The sequence below is a fragment of the Solanum stenotomum genome, chromosome 10, assembly GCF_019186545.1.
Source record: "Solanum stenotomum isolate F172 chromosome 10, ASM1918654v1, whole genome shotgun sequence".
NCBI lineage: Eukaryota > Viridiplantae > Streptophyta > Magnoliopsida > Solanales > Solanaceae > Solanum > Solanum stenotomum.
In genome coordinates this window covers 48762357-48781471 of record NC_064291.1, presented here as the reverse complement: position 1 = coordinate 48781471, position 19115 = coordinate 48762357, and the positions used below count along the sequence as shown (strand labels likewise).

At 30.4% G+C, this 19115-nt stretch overlaps 2 protein-coding genes across 7 annotated transcripts in view; one reads left to right on the top strand and one right to left on the bottom strand.

Annotated features, from left to right (window-relative positions):
• Positions 1-19115, top strand: part of LOC125841622 (60S ribosomal protein L13-1) — a 214467-nt gene extending 195352 nt beyond the window's left edge. For 2 of the 4 annotated variants that reach the window (XM_049520792.1, XM_049520791.1), the window contains exons 2-5: positions 17940-18053; positions 18161-18294; positions 18469-18627; positions 18730-19115. In XM_049520792.1, coding sequence (XP_049376749.1) covers positions 17948-18053; positions 18161-18294; positions 18469-18627; positions 18730-18951 — 621 coding nt within the window. In that variant the 5' untranslated portion in view covers positions 17940-17947 and the 3' untranslated portion in view covers positions 18952-19115. Of the gene's footprint in view, positions 1-10446; positions 10458-16936; positions 17011-17939; positions 18054-18160; positions 18295-18468; positions 18628-18729 lie in introns of those variants that run through there. The other 2 variants (XM_049520790.1, XM_049520789.1) reach the window with 2 other exon arrangements.
• On the bottom strand, positions 260-6351 carry LOC125841606 (probable polyamine transporter At1g31830). 3 transcript variants are annotated; one of them, XM_049520762.1, is made up of 2 exons: positions 6091-6351; positions 260-2164 (listed from the first exon to the last, which is right to left on the bottom strand). In XM_049520762.1, the coding sequence occupies exons 1-2, from the start codon at positions 6190-6192 to the stop codon at positions 722-724; spliced, it is 1545 nt and encodes a 514-aa protein (XP_049376719.1). In that variant the 5' UTR covers positions 6193-6351; the 3' UTR covers positions 260-721. The 3 variants fall into 3 exon arrangements, with proteins under 3 accessions (XP_049376719.1, XP_049376720.1, XP_049376721.1); XM_049520763.1 differs by lacking the exon at positions 6091-6351 and adding an exon at positions 2451-2655; XM_049520764.1 differs by lacking the exon at positions 6091-6351 and adding an exon at positions 2348-2370.

Below are 19115 nucleotides of genomic sequence, written 5' to 3'. Positions count from 1 at the left end.
TCCTTGTTCTAGTGTTTAGATAATTTGACAACTAATGTTTATGTGTGGCATTGCCTCTCTACCCTGCATACATTCTACCCTCCCTTTAACTCCACTCGTGGAATTACACTTGATTTCTGAAAAGCTTTGAAAACTATTGTAGGCTTGTGTTATAGTCAAGCTTGGCACTGAAATCAAACTCATTTTTCCTTGGTTCAAACTTAAACGAGCTGAATTTGGTTTCAATTACGAACATATGCATTCATTTACACCTCTACAGTTATTAATCTTACTAGCACACTGCATTCATTACACACAAGTAACATGATAAATCCAGGAAAAAACAATTGTCATCTGTTTCTAACACAGTTCCCTGAACTATCATTGGTAGCTACTTTACTTTAATAATCTCAAGAGCAGAGCAAATACAATGACAATTAGAAACTACCATAACGTCCTTTAAGAGAAACAGATCAACCAACCTTTGACGAACCACTTCTGCTGGAGTTGCTCTGGAAACCGTAGCTAAGGCACACAGGCAGAAAACCACGGCAAATACAGCTAACGAGATTAGAAGCTACCATAAGATCCTTAAAGAGAAAAGGGACGGTACAAAACCTCGACAACCAATTCTGTTGGCGTTGCCTGTTTTCCATAGACTCCCACGATAACTCTGCACTGAACACAGTTGTCATTGATGTTATGTAAGTGAAACCTTATAACGCCATAGCTCATTAGAGAATCATTGAATTAATGGACCATGTGCTGTGATATCGGGAAGATCTGAACTAGTTGAGAACTTCAACCATCTCTTCCTCTCGATAAGCTTAATGCATGGCTGCAACACCAACCCGATTGCAACAGCAGCGAGGCTTACAATCATAATTTTGATTGTAGAGAAGGCCAATACAACACCAATGAGAATGGCCGGAGGTATACACAACAAGACAGCACCAATTATTCCACCCGGTATCTTAAACGGGCGTGGTGCATTCGGATACTTAATCCTTAACCATACAAATGCTATAAATTCCAAGATCATTCCGAAGCAATACAAGAAATTTTCTGCTGCTACTATCTCCTGAAAGCTCAACCATGAAAGTAAAACCACACCAGAAGCCGAGAAGAGAATCCCAAATACTGGAGTTCCATGGCGAGATCTCTTTGCGAAGAACTCAGGGAGCATTCCCCTCTCAGCCATACCAAGTAACTGAAAAGAGTCACTGCTCATTTCAGCTACAAACATCCCCATGTTTGATACTGCAGCAGCCCCTTGAACCCAACATCTAAGCCAAACTCCACCAAGTATCTTCGCAACGTCTGAGAAATATCCATCAGTCCACAATTCACGTTCGAGTGGAACAGCTCCAGTACCAATCAGTAAAGGGAAAAGATAAGACAGCACAACTAAAAGCACAGCATAAAACAAAGCCTTAGGCAGAGTCTTTTTCGGGTTACGTACTTCTCCAGCAAGAGTACTAATCGAATCCCAATAGTTCAAATTCCAGAAAAGAGTATTCAGATACAAGTTCCAATCAATACTATGTACATCTGCCACCAACCATCTCTCAGGCCTAATTTTGGGAATCGAAATGAGCCCCATAACAACAAAAGGTAGCATCGACAATATACCAAGCGATACAGCTACCCATCCGACAATAGTTAAACCTCTATAGTTCATATAAGTGAGAACCATAGTAAGTGCTAAAACAGCTACAATTCTAGGAAGCCCACCACCTAATGCAGGCATAGCTGATTTAAGGTAATCTAAGAACATAACAGGGTAAAGTGCATTGTCAATGACTCCACTCAGCCATTTCATCCAACCTTGTTGAAACCCCCAATATGGACCTAAAGCAGATGAAACCCACACAACATAACCACCATTCTCAGGGAACATAGTGCCCATTTCAGCAGTAATAAGTGCCTCAGGGACACTCCATATTAATGGGAAAATCAAGAATCCAAGAAGAGCAAAAAGAGGACCAGCTGCTTGCACGGTGTCCTCAACACCAAAAGGACCACCAGAAACCTCATAGAAAATAAGGAAAATTAATGGCAAAAGTGAAACTTTATTAGAATTATTTGCTCTAGGAGATGGAACCTCGTTAATCCCTATGTACTCAGCACCATTGTAATCCCCCATTGGAATCGCAGCTTCTCTTTGAGCTGAAACCCTCAATTTCTGCATTTTCCAGTAAACATTTTCATCAAAAAGAAGCAAATTTTTTTTAACAATTTATAACATGGGGTTGTTCAAGAAAGCAATTAAATTACAAAAACAACAACAAAACAATCGATCGTGATAAAATAACATAATGGGTCATCGATTTTTTAATCAAAAACTCAATCTTGAAACAAAACTTACAGCCCATCAACCAACTGTTCATGCATCAGATCTCAGTCAACATGTATAATTAAAGAATCAATTAAAAAAAAAAAGAGAGAAAATGGAGTGAAGAGAAAATGACCATGAAAAAAGGCAAATCAATTTGGAAGGTTCCACCATTTACAGCCCTCAAAACCACATGCAAAGCTTAAGATTTTTCAAGCAGAAATGAGAATTTACAGCTCAGTGAGGGATTACAGGGGGGCGGGGTGGGGTGTTGGGGGTGGGGTGGGGGCAAGAAAGTTTCGGTTGCGTGGAACAACAGTAGATTGACATTTCAAAGGACCTAATGGCACGATTCCCATCGTCAAAGATCTAATTTTTACGATAAATTAGATATTGTCTTCGCTTACTAAAAATAGATTTTCATTTTTATTTAACAAATTTTTAATATTGTTTGAAAAGATATTATTTTTATATTCTATTTAAATTACTTATAAAATCTAAAACAAACATTCAATTAATATAAATATTATGATAATATATTTAAAAATAAATAGTAGAAAGCAAAAGTAATACACCCTTCGGGGTGGTCCAATGGTTTGGACTTGGGACTTCCATGTTGGAGGTTTCAAGTTTGAAATCCATTGCCAATGAAAGCAAGATTTGTCTTCTAGGTCGAGCTCATCGCACCAGACTTGTCTAGTGTGGATTACCTCTCCTATGTGATTTGCGAGCTATTGCATAGGAGCGGGGGTTTTACCCTGTGCGTACCCAAAGAATAGCGGAAAAAAAAATATTATGCAAATTTAGATAAATAAATGTACAACTAGTTGATTGGCTTTAATGTTGTGGACCAAATAAAGTACTCCGTTTGTTTCCTATTGTTTCAATTTATTTGGCAATTTTTAAAAAAAATTGTTCTAAAAAGAGTATTATGTTTTTATAACTAAAAAATAACATATTTCTAAATATTTATTTTATTTTTGATAAAATAATTTATTATCAATAATATCAAATAAATTGAAACAAAAATGATAATTTTTAGAGTCATTTTCGGCTGGATATATATCTGAATGGCTGAAATAGTATGAGGATATGGTGATCCATGTAAGTCTTCCCAAGTTAAAAAATCCAATATGTAATAAATTATATTATTACATTAAAAAAACGTGTCTAAATTGTACTTTTTTTATGGCTTATATTCATCGATCAAAAGTCTAAACTAGAAGGACATCATCTGAAAAGTAATAATAATATGAGTATAACAAAGTATTCCCAAAATATCAAAAATCATATACACCTTCTGTCCCTCCTTGATAAAATATATGTTCAAACACAACTTCAAATTTCAAAAACTATTTTTCAATAGACTTCAAAAATTCATATATTTTTTCGAGTGTCAACTAAATCCATAGCTAAATGCTACCTTTCATTCATTCTAAATTCCGCATCTTATCAAATACTCACATAAATTAAAACAAAGGGAATAATACATCTTTGTTTTGAGATCTTACTTGTCAGTGTAAACAAACATGGCATGTGAGGTTGCGGGCCACTAAAAGATTGGATCGGATTTGCTTTGGGAAGTCTAGAACAATTGGGCCATTATAGGCCCATATAGGCTTGGATCAATTGCCCCCCAACTAAGGGAACCTGGCCCGGGAATTTAGTAGACGTTTGATCATGAAAAAAATTAAAATTGAAGTTCGAATTGTAATTGGTCATATTCTTTATGATATCTTTTAGAATTTGAATGTACGTTATTTAAAAAAATGAAATATCAAAATATTTTAAAACGTTTAATAGATCATATAATATAACCATCTAGTGTTTTTAAGTTACTGATTACAAGACAATAATTACTTTACCCATTAAGATGATAATAATATTCTCTCCATCTAAGAAATAGGTTGTCACACTATCATTACTAGTTAGTCACTTATTTTTTCATTAAATTTTCTCAATTTAGTGTTATTTTTACAGATATTATAATTGAATCAATGAAAAAGATGTCATTGAATTTTCATACAAAAAAATAGAAAGTTTTTTGATATTTCAATGAAAATTTATTTTCTATCGAGTGTTTTCTGAATAAGCTAATTCAGTGAAAAATTCAGATTTTATAGCACACATTTTCTATTGGTTCACAATGAAAAAAAATTATATCTAACAATGTATTATGTATAAAATATAACAAGTACCTAGTGAATAGTCGAGGTCGTATTATAATTTAATAAACCTAATGTTATTTTGATAAATTGTGAGTATTTTGTTGTAGAAAGTACACGCTAAAAGTTTAAATTGAATTTAATGATCATTATTAACAAAGCAAGCCAAGTCAACCATGCGGCAATTATATTTTATGTCTCCATTTACTTTTTAACTTAAAAATAAAATAAAGTCTTTAGAATTTTTTCCAAATATACTGCACTCATTGTAGGCGTGCAGTGTTTTTTTTCTTCGTTATCCAACATACAAACCCCACAATAATCTCCCTCTCCCACCCAATTTGTAGAGAGGCGGTACTTTTTTTGTCTCATGACATAATTTATTTTTGGACATATAATTTATAATACTTTTGAAAAGTAATTTATATATTTAGAAATTACAGAAAAAAGTTATAAGAATTAATAATTTTAAAAGTATATAAACAAATTGCGTAAATTTTTTGTCTTATTTTTAACTTCAAAAATTTAACATATAAACTTGGAAAATAAAAAAGATCCCTTAAAGAAATTAATGTAAGTCAATATTTTTTACACATCTTACTGTTTTATAATTACATGTCTTGGCTCTTAAGTATGCACTCCAAACAAGTTAATTGCCTTTTAAATTAAACATTAACATAAAACTTGTATTGATAGTACAAGGAAAAAGTGTTTATTGTCCAAACGAGTTAATTAATTTACGGCCAAAGTTCTGAAAAGTCAAAAAATATTTACTAGATAACTAAATGCACTTTTTTGATAGTTTGTTCAAGTACAAATTACTATTTTAATATTAATAAAAAATTCTTAAAATTGAGTTTTTTTCTTTCTAAATGCATTTTTTGAAATTTTGTTCAAGTACAAATTACTGTTTTAATAATAATAAAAGTATTTTTAGAATTAATTAGCAAAACACAAACTATTTTTAAAAAAATATTTTTTTGAAAAGCACTTATAATAAAAATAATAAAGATTTTTGAAGCTTTAGCAAACAAGTAATATACCGGGGAAAAAAATAGAAAAGAAAATTATGAGAATTACCAGCCGACATATTTCACTGTTTTATTGCTTTAACATGTCTATTTGATAAAAATTACAAACAAAAAACAAAAAAAAAATGTAATATTTGTGAAGGAGTTAATTAGGATAACTACAGAGTAGTAGTTAACTGCATTAAATAACTTAATAGGTTAAAAATGAAAAGTCAATTCAAACAGATTCTAATTAATTGATGGAAAAATTCTAACATTTTATTTTTTTAGATTTAAAAATTAATAATATTTTTTTTCCATTTATTTATTTCACCTACACCAAGTAGTTTGAGAGAAATCCATAGTTTTTTCCTCAAAAAAACGTCATCGTCATTACTTGTTGATTACTTATTAAATTAGGATGATTACCGACCATAATTAATTAATTATTTAATAAACACAGCTAGCTAGCTAAGTTAATCAGAAAAAAATCACCATTTTTACACCTTTAATTAAGCCGCCATGTTCATAAACTAATTAAACAAATGAATAAACCTATGGAACACAATAATTAATTAAGGAAGTTTAAATTCTTAATTACCTGATTGTTGTTATCACCATTTGGTTGAGAAGTTTTCTTGTCTGCTGCTGAAGTTGAAGAATTTTGAAGAATTTCTGATGATGTTGTTGTTGTTGGAATCATTTAATTTATAGATTAAACAGAGATTTAATTAATTAATCAACAAAATTGATTTTGTGATTACTTCATCAAGAAAAGATTGATGAATAGAGTTTAGAGGGGAAGTTTAGTTTGTGGCTAAGTATATATGAATGGAGTGAGAGAGATAAGCAAGAAAACAAGTGTACAAGGTCAAAGGGAGACATTGTTCTTCTTGTAATTATTTATTATATAAGATTAAAAAAGAGTTTGAGTTATGTACGTTGTCGGTGTATAGTAGTTAGTGTTTTATCTGTTTTAATTTGTTTGGTTTATCTTCTTCTTTAGTTCGTTTAAAAGGAATAATTCTTTTTTTTTAGCAACTTTTTAAAAAATTTAACTTTTTATTTGATATGTTTAAGTGTCACAAAATTAAAGATATTTTAACATATTTGACCTATTTTTAATTTTACACTTATTCAAGTTAAAATAAGTATGATGGAGAGAGAACACATTTTTCAATGTGTTTGGATGGTTGTTATAGACAACATATTTTTCAACTTGTTTGGATGGTTGTTAGGTATAATGTATTATATTGTGTTTTTGAATGTAACGAAAGATTTGACGTGATTGCGTGATTACTTAATTTCCCCTTTCATTTTGTACTCTTTGCTTATTGTATATCTAACAATCATATTTTTACTTTTATCTTGTATTTTATATAATAGTTCTATCATGTACTTTTTTTTCTTTTTTTATAGGTTTATTTTTTAAATTATTCGTATGTGATATTGTAACGAACAATAAAAAATGATACAATCCATCCATGTGTATATTTTTATTAAAACAAAGAGAAATATGAATTTAACATGTAACAACCATTCAAACCAGAACTATCCAATTAAGTTAGTTAATATATGTATCATGATAACTTGGAAATAGAAAAGTAACTTATTATATTTGGTTGATTTGATTTAACAATATAAAAATCTTTATACAGTTAATATATATATATATATATATATATATATATATATATATATAAAACTTAAATTGTATGAGATAATTATTGATGTAGGGTACTCAAAATCCAATAATTTATGTGATATCTCTTTTATATATTTTATTTTTATTATAAGATATTATAATATAATAATGTATATGTGAACTGAAATTGAGCCAATCCCACCATGTAAGCAAGATGAATGTTTGTCTATTTTGTGCCCCAAATTGTGGGTGTAAGGTGGGCATGATTAGATATATAATTATAATTATATTTCCATGCAATGATAATTTGAATATATAATATATAAAATATGATAGATCAATTAAAAGAGAAGACTCAAATAGCAAACATCAAATCACAAAACTACAATTAACTACTCAAATCATGTTTTGGTTCATAATGTTAGATTTTAATTCATCATAGCCCTTTTGGAATTGTAATCATATATATATATATAATTTATAGATTCTAAATTCTCAATTTACTTTTAAAAGTTCAAATAAGCACTTATTTAAAATAATCTTCAAATATTATTTTGCATTCTTGAAACCAAATCTATAAATGAGGACTTAAAGCTATATAAAAAGGAGTAATTATTTTGTTGAAGTAGCCTGTTCGATCAAGTTTTTAGAGAAAAAATAAGTGTTTTGAGAAATAATAGATACTCTATTTTTTTTAAAATGCTCTCTTTTTAAAAGTATTTTTGAAATATTAGTCAAACATAAAGTATTACTGCTTTATTATTTGCACAAATATTTTTAAATTGATTAGTGAAATATAAATTGTTACTCTCTAACTGTACTTTTTACAGAAAGCACTTCCAATGCAAAAAGTCAATAAAAAATCAAATGACGTTGTAGTAATTTGAGTCCATAAAATCATGGTCGTCTAACCTGCTTAGGTTTGGACGAATTAATGACTTGTTTTTTTTATCAACTCAATTATTTAACCGGCTTGATTCATCTCATTTTAAAACTAGGTTGATATACCGTTAAAATTAATCCATGAGAATTTTGTGTCCAAATATGTTTAAGAAGACATATATTAAATATGTTATATATAGTTATAATATAAGGAAAAAAGTTATATTAGATATTTCAATAAATTATAAGAAAACAAATAAAGAATTAATTTAAAATTTCTAATTAAAATTGAACGAGTTGAATTATAATCTAACTTCTAGCCCTTTTCAATTTACTCATTTCAATTCAAGTAACTTTTAGACGTGAATCAAACAATAAGTTCATTTATTTTATTTTATCCACTTAAATTTAATTTTTTCTGTCTATTTAACACGCGTAAATGCCCCAGCAAATGTTGCAATTAGGGTTGTTCATAGTTATGGTTAAAAAATCAAATCGAATCATAATTCGAACCTAATCAATTAAAAATTTTGATATTTGGTTTGGTTTGGTTAGGTATGGTTTTAAATTTTGAAAACCGATACTATTTGATTTGATTTTGGTTTTACTAAAAAACAACCGCAAAAATAACCAAATCGAACCGAGAGATTAGATATATAAATTTTATAATTATTTATATATTATTAATAAATAAAATATAAATATAAAGATAGTCACATTGAGACATTTTGTTCGTGTAATAATAACTTTAATATTGCTTGATTGTTTAATTGAACCCACAATAGTTTTCCTATGGATTGTTCATGTACTAGGTGTATGTGTCTATCGACAAACGTATGTCCTGAAAAAACGAAAAAATCAGAAAATCGAACCAAACCTACAATAACCAAATCGATGGTTATTTTTTTCGTTTGATTTGATTTTAAAAATTTAAAGACTGACTATATTAATTTGATTTTGATTTTCATCAATAACCAATTCAAACTAAACCAGGAACACCCCTAGTTGCAATCTTGGTCAAACAATTAACTATAGAAAAGTTAGCATGGTTTCTTCCACTCCTTTCACTTTTTTTTTCTTTGGGGGTGATATGTTCACCAACCAAAGTTAGATTTTTTTCTTTTTATTACCTTTTGAATCTCCCGTGACACTAACAAATTATTCTGTGTTGCTTTATTAAAATTATCATGATGATATATAATATTTATTCAAAGATTTAACACTTTCTTGCTAAACAAATGTCATCGATGACCTTATCCTATTTACCCACTAAAGAAACATAAATTCATAATCCATTTTATAATTTATATATATATATAAAAAGATGTCACACGATCACCTTTCCTTACCTCATCAAAGATCTCTCAAATTTCACCACTTTGGCTATATTTCCTTGTACACTTCTCAAATGTTTCCAATTTGGGTGTATTTTTAAAATTTGAGACAATTCATATGTGATACTAAGGCTTGTTTGACATTGTTGGGATGCCAGAAACACTTATTTTGAGGGGAAAAAAATATTTTTATTGAAAAGTTTAGTGTTTGACAAATCAGTAAAAGTGTTTTTAAATGGAAGCAGAAACAATTTTTTTGTTGTTGGAAGAAGCTAAAAATTTCTGCTTTTAAAAAAAAAAGTAGAAGCAGAAACAAAAAAAAATAAAAATCTCAAGTGTCACGACCCAAACCGTCGTGATTGGCACCCACACTAACCCTCCGGCGGGAGAACCATTACTACAACCCAAACTAACAACTTAACCAAAAACTATGCATTTAAAGATACATAAGCAGGTTTAAATGACCAAAAGAAATACGGAGTTCCCATAAACTCCAAAGGTTTAAATAAACTAGCCAAACTAATGCGGAAGAACAACTCATAGAACCTGAAAGTCAATGTACCAAAACTCTACTAACGACAAGTCTAAGAACAAGGGGTACAACCCCAAAACTAAACAACGTTTTAAACAAATAGTCTAAGTCCGAAAAGAGTGGACTTAAACAAGAAAGATCCATGGCAGCCTGAAAGAACTGGCTCACCCTTGAATCCGGTCACACTCAATAGTCACCTAGCTGAGGTCTATCAATAGCCGCCTGAAGATTCCCTGTACTCAACAAAGAACAAGCAAGTGCAGTATCAGTACATAACCACAGTGTACTGGTAGGATCACGCGGCTATCCCAATAAGTGAAACACATAAAAGTAAGCACAACATTATAAACATGCATATACCAAACATATAAAATATTAGTCATCTTTTCAGGATCAATGTAGCATTCCACATTCTCAATAATACACATTGGTTATCATTTTAGAGCAACAAACAATCTTTCAACCTCAATCACCGTTAGATATGAACGTAATCATTACAAGTAGATACACAACACAATTCAATAGTCCTTTCACGGAACCCAATTCAATGGTTCTCTCATGGAACCCAAACCCAAACTGTTAGTGTACCGGTTCGTGGTACTCGATCCAATGTTTATGCCTGAACGTGGCAATCGATCCCATATTTATGTCGGAACGTGGCAATCGATTCCATATTTATGCTGAAACGTGGAAACCGATCCCATATTTATGTCAGAACGTGGCAACTTATCCAAGTTAGTGTGTCGAAATGTAACACCCGAACCATTCAACAAACCACAATCACAATCACAATGTATATTCTCACAATCATACAACAAGAGGTAATTCATGTCATACAATTATTCAATTATCCTCATTTACGATTAGGGTGATCAATAATGCAACATTCGCATACATACATGCAGTATAATGAGCAATTACAAACATATATCACACCAACATGAAATCACAAAAATCACCTACTTCGAATCCAAGCTTGAATCTTCCATGTTCGAATTCTTTTCGCTTGTTCTAGGTCTACAAACAATTAATATACGCAAGGATCAACAATCAAAGGTCTAATTATTTGGATTATAACAAACTCAATAACCCTAGACCAAACCCAAGATCCTAATACCCAGATTAGGGTTTTTTCCACCATAATTTCCAGATCAAAATCCTTCCCTATCGATAATTGCCCATTAGATTACGTTCTGAGGATTGAAAAATGAATTCGGAGAGTTAAAACTTTACCTTTAGCCTCAAGAATGGTGGAAAACTGTCAAGAAGACTCTTGGGTTCGTTCCTTAGCTCTCAAGTTCGAAAATTGCAGAATAAAACGTTTTTGGGATTTATTTCCGACTTTAAGTCGCGTTTGTCCCACCACAGCGGTCTCACCCAGTTACAGCGGCCCCGCCTTGGCGGCAGAAATCCCGTTATAGCGGCTTGCACGGAACAGTGAGCAATTTTAATAATTCCAATACCCTTATTTCACAACACACCTTCAATTCCGTAAAGACGTACAAATTCTTTAACGTCTTAGCTATCTACTCATGTAATCAAAATCATAATTAAATCACCCAATTGCTACCAGATTTCCCTAGACCTTACTGACTTCGATTTCGTCCAAATATGGACTAGGCTAGGAAATTTCAAGTTACTACTTAAAAGTTTTTCTGGTCAAATTCTTTCCCCATTGACTTTTCCCTAACGACGGAATCAGGTCGTTACATCAAGACTAAAATATTATTTTCATATATACATAATTATATATTTTCCAAAATATTTCTTATTAATTAATTAGCATATTTCATAAGTTTGGTTAAATTTCATTTAAGAATTTTATTTTTTATTTTTTATTCTAGATAAAAAAAAATTATAATTTATTTTGCGTTTATATATTATTATATTATATATTATTTTACGTACATTATTTTGTAGAATTAGAAAAAAAAGGTAACAACAATATTTTTTCAAGATTAGAAAAAAGAAGAAAAAAATAACAATTAAAAATATCAGCCTCCCAAAAAAGGTATAATGTTGATTGAAAATTTAAACATGTAAATTTTAATTTTTTAAATATAAAAATTTAATTAACTATTTATAATAGATATTTAAAATAGTTTCTCTCTGTAAAATATTTTTAATATTAAAAGTACATTAATAGTTGTCCTTTTTTATAATTTGACTCTTAAAGACACTTTTTAAAAAAGATTAGCCAAACACAAATTTCTTATGAAAAACACTTTACAAATGAATTAGCCAAACACAATTTGCTTATTTATGAAAAACACTTTACAAATGAATTAGCCAAACACAATTTGCTTATGAAAAAACACTTTACAAATGAATTAGCCGAACACGAATTGTTTTTTTTTTAAAAGTACTTTTCTAAAAAGCCATTTTAAAAAAACTTCTCCTAAAAATAAGTTGTATTTAGCAGCAATGTCAAACATGACCTACACATCACGCGTCACACTCTCATGGCCATACTAGATTAAAGGCTTATGAGTTTCTCTTGTGTCTCATTAACAATTTATCATATCAATATATAGATCAAACAATACAATGCAATTAACTTATGGGGGGAAACTAAGGGTTTTTAAATATATTTTAATTTAGGCCACCAAATTCGTTAAATTGCTCTACTTTCTAATTATGCTTTTAATGGAAGTAAGGAGAAGCGTAACGATTCTTCAAAACCTAAAAATTAGAGGAATATAATGACAAGATAAACTAATGTCTAATTAAGTACAAATGATTAATTTATAGAGAAAAATAATGTTAAATTATCTAAAGCCATCTTTTTCATATATATCTCTCAAGAAAGATCATCCAATAATTAAGAGGTCAGAGTTCGTTAAAGTTTTATAATTTAGTAACCTCTTGATACTGCTAACTAGTTGGACATTTCCTAAATTTCAGTTAGCCTTTTTAAAATAGCTTAAGTTATTTTTATTATTTTTTACTTGGTGTCTGATAGTGTTCATGTTGGCAGGGCCTTTAATTAATTGAAATTCACACACCGTATAAATATCTTTTTTTTTTGTTTTAAAAAAGGTGAGTCCTAATAAGTTTTTTTCGTACATAAAGTTATCTTTACTATAGTCCACAAATAACTCTTCTTTGTTTAAAAGCAAGTTATTGTGTTGCATTCGGTTCTATCGTTTATCCAAAAAAAATGTAAAAATATCAATAAGTATTGTCATGAAATTTAAATTCTACAGATAAAAAATTATGATAATATTAAAAAAATTTATACGTTGTATTTAAAATTTTATGACAATAATTATTTTTTAAAATTATAAGAGTTGAAAAGTGACTATTTGTAAATTTTAAGTAACCCAAATTAAAAATTGAAGTAGGAAAAAGACATTCACTTTAGAATTAGTTATTATTTCATGCATTGCACGCTTGGCTTTATTTAATTGCTTCTTTAAAGATCCCACGCATTCCAAAATCTATAAAGCCAAACTCCTTTGGATAAAAAAGTTGCGAGTATAATTTTGTCGAAAATTTAGAAGACAACATAAGAAGAAGAAGAAAAATGAAGATTTGGAGATCTAAATAGTAATTCAAATAATGAGTGTTTAAATTAAATGCCCCATCTTTTGAACTATACTATACATTATATAGTTTGCCTTTCCGCATTTGTATTTTGTTTCTTTCTCTTGTTTAAATATTGGTGGACGAGTAGGTTGAGTAAGAAATTTTCCAATATCATTTGTATGTGTTTTGTGGTCGAGCTTGTTGCACGGAGCTTATCTAATATGATTTATAACTTTTATATAATTTATGAGCTATTATGTACAATGCTTAAGTGAGGTTCAACAAGAATGTACTAGAAATATAATAATTACGGATTCCCTTATTACAATATGTCTCAAATAAATAGACACAAATAATTTATTTGTGCTTGATATTTATACCAAATTAATATATAAACTTTTACCACTTAATTAAGGTGATTTATTTATATTGTTACCTTATAAAATAATTAAAATATGATTAGTTGATACGATTTAGTAGAGCCGCCAATATGGACTAGGCCCATTGGGTCGACCTGGCCTAACCAGTGATTTGATAGGGCTGGGCTACGATTTTTGGTGCCCATTTAAGAAAAGGGCTTTTTTGCCTGACCTGAATAAGCTTGTCCATTTGTGGGACTTGAAAAATATGGATAGGGCCGGCCCGTGGGCCAAATAAATTAATTAAAAAATAAAAATAAAATAGAGTATTAAAAATAATAGGAGTCTACATTCAAAATCTGTTTAAAGTTTGAAATATTACAATTTAAATACAAATTATGTTTATAAAATATGTACTACATAAAATAAAGTTCCTAAAAATTCTAGGGAATCATTGCATAGGCCGTAGCCTATGGAATATTATCATAGTTTTTGTGTTTTATTATGATCATTGGAAAATAATTACGTTAATATTTCTATTTAACTATTTATGTTTTTACTTGAAATCAAACTTAATAAATATTATATAGATAATTTTATTTGTGTATTTGATTAACAAGTAGTAACACTAGTAGATATTTATGATAATATTTTCAATTATAATTTAATTTAAAAAATTATAAAAAATATACGTTTAAGAAAAGAGGGTTGGCCCGGTAAAGCCCGTAGCCCACACACTTGTGGGATGGGCCGACCATTTTCTGGCCCTTCAAAAAATAAGCTAGCCCGTCAAATTGCAAAGCATGTATGGGTTAGCCCAGATGGGGTGGGTCAACCCATATTGACAGCTCTACGATTTAGTATAATCACGATCGAGTATCGGCAACATTTCGCCTTTACTTTTGTTCTTTTCATGTCATGTAAAAATACTTTAAATTAGGGGTACAAAATTGAACCGAAAATCAAATCTAATTAAAAAAATTATTAGTTTAATTTGGTTCATAAATTTAAAAATCCGACACAAATAATTTGATTTGATATTTGAAAATTTTGAATTAATCCAATCATGTACATCCCTACTTAAATACATATTTATGATATTAATGTTGAACTTAATTAGTAAAAAAATAATTTTAATATGATATGATATATTTTTTGGTATAGGCCAAATTCGTTCAATTTTTTTCTAAAATGTCTCACCTCATCAAAAGTATCAATTGCATCTTATATGTTTATTTTTTCTACTGTATTATAATATAAAATTTTATTAGTACACTCAATAATTATTGTCATGAAATTTTAAATACCACGTTTAAAACTCTTTTAAATTATATAGATCCATGGTATTTAAAACTCTAGTGATTATTTTCAAAGACATAACCGAAAAATGATTACCCCATAAATATATTACTATCTCTTGTTAATTCTCGTTTGGTTAATGCAAATCACTATTCTTCCTTACCTAATTTGCTTTTCTCAGATGGTTAATTTTTTTTAAATGGTTAGATCTCTAGTTTATTAGTATTTGGAGTTTTCCTAATTAAGGATCGCCTTCTCTTTTCTTCTTTTTTTCCATCTGATATTCGATACATATATTAGAGCCTGATAAAATTTGAACTCACCGGAAGTTTCATAGTAAGGAGTAAAGCATTAATTCCCTAACAAAGGCAATTTCATATTCAGATAGACTCAAACTCGAGAATTTTGATTAAAATTGAACAAGTACTTACCGCTTCACCATGATTTTGTTGATAATTAAGGATCGTCAATTTGTCATTGCATGGGGAATTGGACTTGTTAAATAAAAACGAGTTAGCAAGTCCAATTCAAATTGAATTTCCCATACAATGACAACTACCTTGATTCTGTTCACATTTAAAGTTATTTTGCTAAAGCAACACATCAAATTAGTCACATCACAAATCCTACCTATTGTACCATCAAGAAAACATGTGTTCGAATATTTTCCATTATGGGTCCTCTACTTATCATGAAATATTTGATACAATTTCAGCCATTTATCTATCCTCAACAATTATACATTAAAACAATTAACTGTTTGAAAATGTTTTGGCAGATAATAACAATACAAATCATTTTAAATCCGAATGTCGGATCCTTTAACATCTAATCGGGTTGCTTTCCTGGATTTTGTCGGTATTACAGATAGGGTGTGATGTGTTTTGAGGTGATCGTCTCTTATCTAGGTTATTGAGGTGAGATCTACCATGTATAGATTTTAAAGGAGTGGTAAGATTGAAAGGAAGAACATAGATCAATCTATCATTCAACACCAAAAACAAAAAAGAATATAAGTAAAACTATAAAAGAAAAACTAAATAAAGAAAAAGTACAAATCAACCGTTATAAAATAATATGAGATAATCGTTTGTGACACCCCTATTTTAAAAATATATCTAAAATTTTAGCTATCAAAAGTTGAACTTCAAACTGTATTTCAAATATGTATATCTAAAGTTTAAAGTTAATTCTGATACGACAACTTTAAAAACTTTGATAGATTTTGGATATCTTTAGAGGAAAATTTTCATTAGTGTGATATCACTATTAGTGTCTACTTTGTAACATATAGCGAGATTTTTCTCTATTTTAAAGTGTATCATCATTTTCATTTCAAAATGTAGCAATATACAATGCATCCACACACATACAATATCTTATCCTAATTAAAAATTACATGGATACATTATTTAATTGTAATTGTATGTATGTATATGCTACCAATTGTATATCTATTGTATATGCATTTTCAAGTAAAAGTTGAATTTATATACTGAAGGCATCAATTATATGTGAGACCAATTGAATCCAATGTATGTAATCTTGCTATGCTATGTAATTTCCCCAAAGTACCACTATAAAGTCTAAAATATATGGATCAAGATTACTAGTTCGGATAATTTTTCAATCTTTGAATAAGGATCCTAAGAATTGTATATTTGTGCACCCAATTGAACTCTTATGGGCTAGTCCTTGTCCAATAAAGTGGACTGGGCCGATTTCTAAACTGGATACAATTTGTGGCCCACAGAGTAAACTGACCATGGAAAAAAAGAAAAAAAAAAGTACATCGGCCCAAATGAGCAGCCCATTCGGAAATCCATTTTTAGGCCTTTTAAAATCTAGGGTTTTTCGTTCAGCCCTATAAAAGCAAAGTACAATTCTTTTCTGAGCCCTTGTTCTTCCATTGCCTCCAGAACCCTAGCCCCCAAACCCCCAGGTATGTTTCAGTCTTTCACCTAGAAATTTCTCAAGCAATAATCCTCAGTTGATTTTGTATGCTGCGTGTTATTGAATTTGTATAATGCAAATATAATTGATTTGAAAATGTGTGTTTAGGTAGATAAATTTGTTCTTAACTGATAATCTTTTATTTTTTATGCGTTTTATGCTTAGTGCCTCAGTTTTGTGAGCTTTGATGTACGTGATTTGCATATTGATATATCTTGACAAGCTTGCAATGTAGGATGCTTGTTTAAATCAGTGTGTGTAGGGAAGTGTCCTTCAATTGAAAGAGGAAATTGGATGTTTTGGATTGGATATCAGTTTATGTTTTGTCTCAGAAAACCTTGGTCAAATCGCTCGCTTTGAATGTGACCTGAAGATTTGTAAAAATCTGGCCTTTACATTTTGGGATCTTACAATATCTTGTCGTTGTTTATGTTACTATTTAAGTCGGCCAGCTGATTTTGTGTCTGTATAAAACTCAGTTCATAGTTAAAATAACTATGTCTATGATTAAAAAGACCATTCCAGGAGTACTTTTTTAATGTGCCTGATGATTTCATGGAGAAAGCTTCAAAGAAATGCTTTAAAACTCAACTATATGTAGTCACTAACCTTGTTAAAGAAACTTTTAGAGATGGAATGCCAGAAAAGTAGTATTTAGTGAGTACAAAGAATATTTGTTTGAATAGTTCTACTTGCTCATCTCTAGCTTTTTGTGTATTTGATTGATTTTATTAGTTTATTTGGCTTGCTTTGCTGCTTATTGTTATATTTTGATGGAATATGAATTTTCTGTGTGAAAGACAAAATCAAAGTCAAGATAACTACAAACTGGGAATAGAATAGTTCTATTTTAATTTGCTAATAAGCAGTTGCATTCTGATGGATGCTTGTTTGACATGTTATTTCACTGCAAATGCAGGTAAGTCATGAAGCACAACAATGTTATTCCCAATGGGCACTTCAAGAAGCATTGGCAGAACTATGTAAGGACATGGTTCAACCAACCTGCTAGGAAAACAAGGAGACGTGCTGGTATGCTATCTGCTTACTGAATTTCTGGCATGATATTTTCATTTTGAAATTCTTTGGTTGTGCAATACTAACATTTCCGTGTTTCTCTTTTATTATGTTGTCAACAGCTAGACAGCAGAAGGCTGTGAAGATCTTCCCTAGGCCAACAGCTGGTTCACTTCGACCTATTGTTCATGGACAAACACTTAAATACAACATGAAAGTCCGTGCTGGCAGGGGATTCTCTCTTGAAGAACTGAAGGTACAATTCTAGTTACTTGTATGTCATTTGCTATATAATTTGCTCCTAGTAAAAGCACAATCAACCAAAACCAATCCATTGTGTAAAAGAAGAAATCCTTTTGTCAAAGTTCCATATTTTCTAGATTCTTTTGTACGTTTGATCTTGTCATTAATGATTAGCATTGGTTTTCAGGCAGCTGGTATTCCCAAAAAGCTAGCACCAACCATAGGCATTGCTGTTGATCATCGCCGCAGGAACAGATCCTTGGAAGGTCTCCAAACCAATGTCCAGAGGCTTAAGACCTACAAGGCTAAGCTAGTTATCTTCCCAAGGCGTGCTAAGAAGGTCAAGGTAAACTCAAAAACTGTTGTTCTTTACTGTGCTTCACTGGGTTCCTGTTATGGTATATAAACACTTCTTGCCATAAATTCACCTTAAAATACTCGCTTCCAGGCTGGTGATTCTAGTGCAGAGGAACTTGCTACTGCTACCCAGGTCCAGGGTTCATACCTGCCTATTACTAGGGAGCAGCCTGCTGTTGACTTTGTGAAGGTCACAGATGAGATGAAATCATTCAAGGCCTATGGCAAGCTTCGTATTGAGCGTACAAATGCTCGACATATGGGAGCCAGGTTGAAGAGGGCAGCTGAAGCAGAAAAGGAAGAGAAGAAATAAGCAATTTAAGAGTCGTATTGTAGTCTGTTAAGCATTATCAACTTTCTTGTAGGCGTTGTGGTGAAAGTTTTATCATACAATCATTTTGAGGAACTAATGTTTTTCATTTTATTCGAGGATTTTGTTTTGTTTGTGAAATTATGCCAATCTTTTGATTAGCGCAA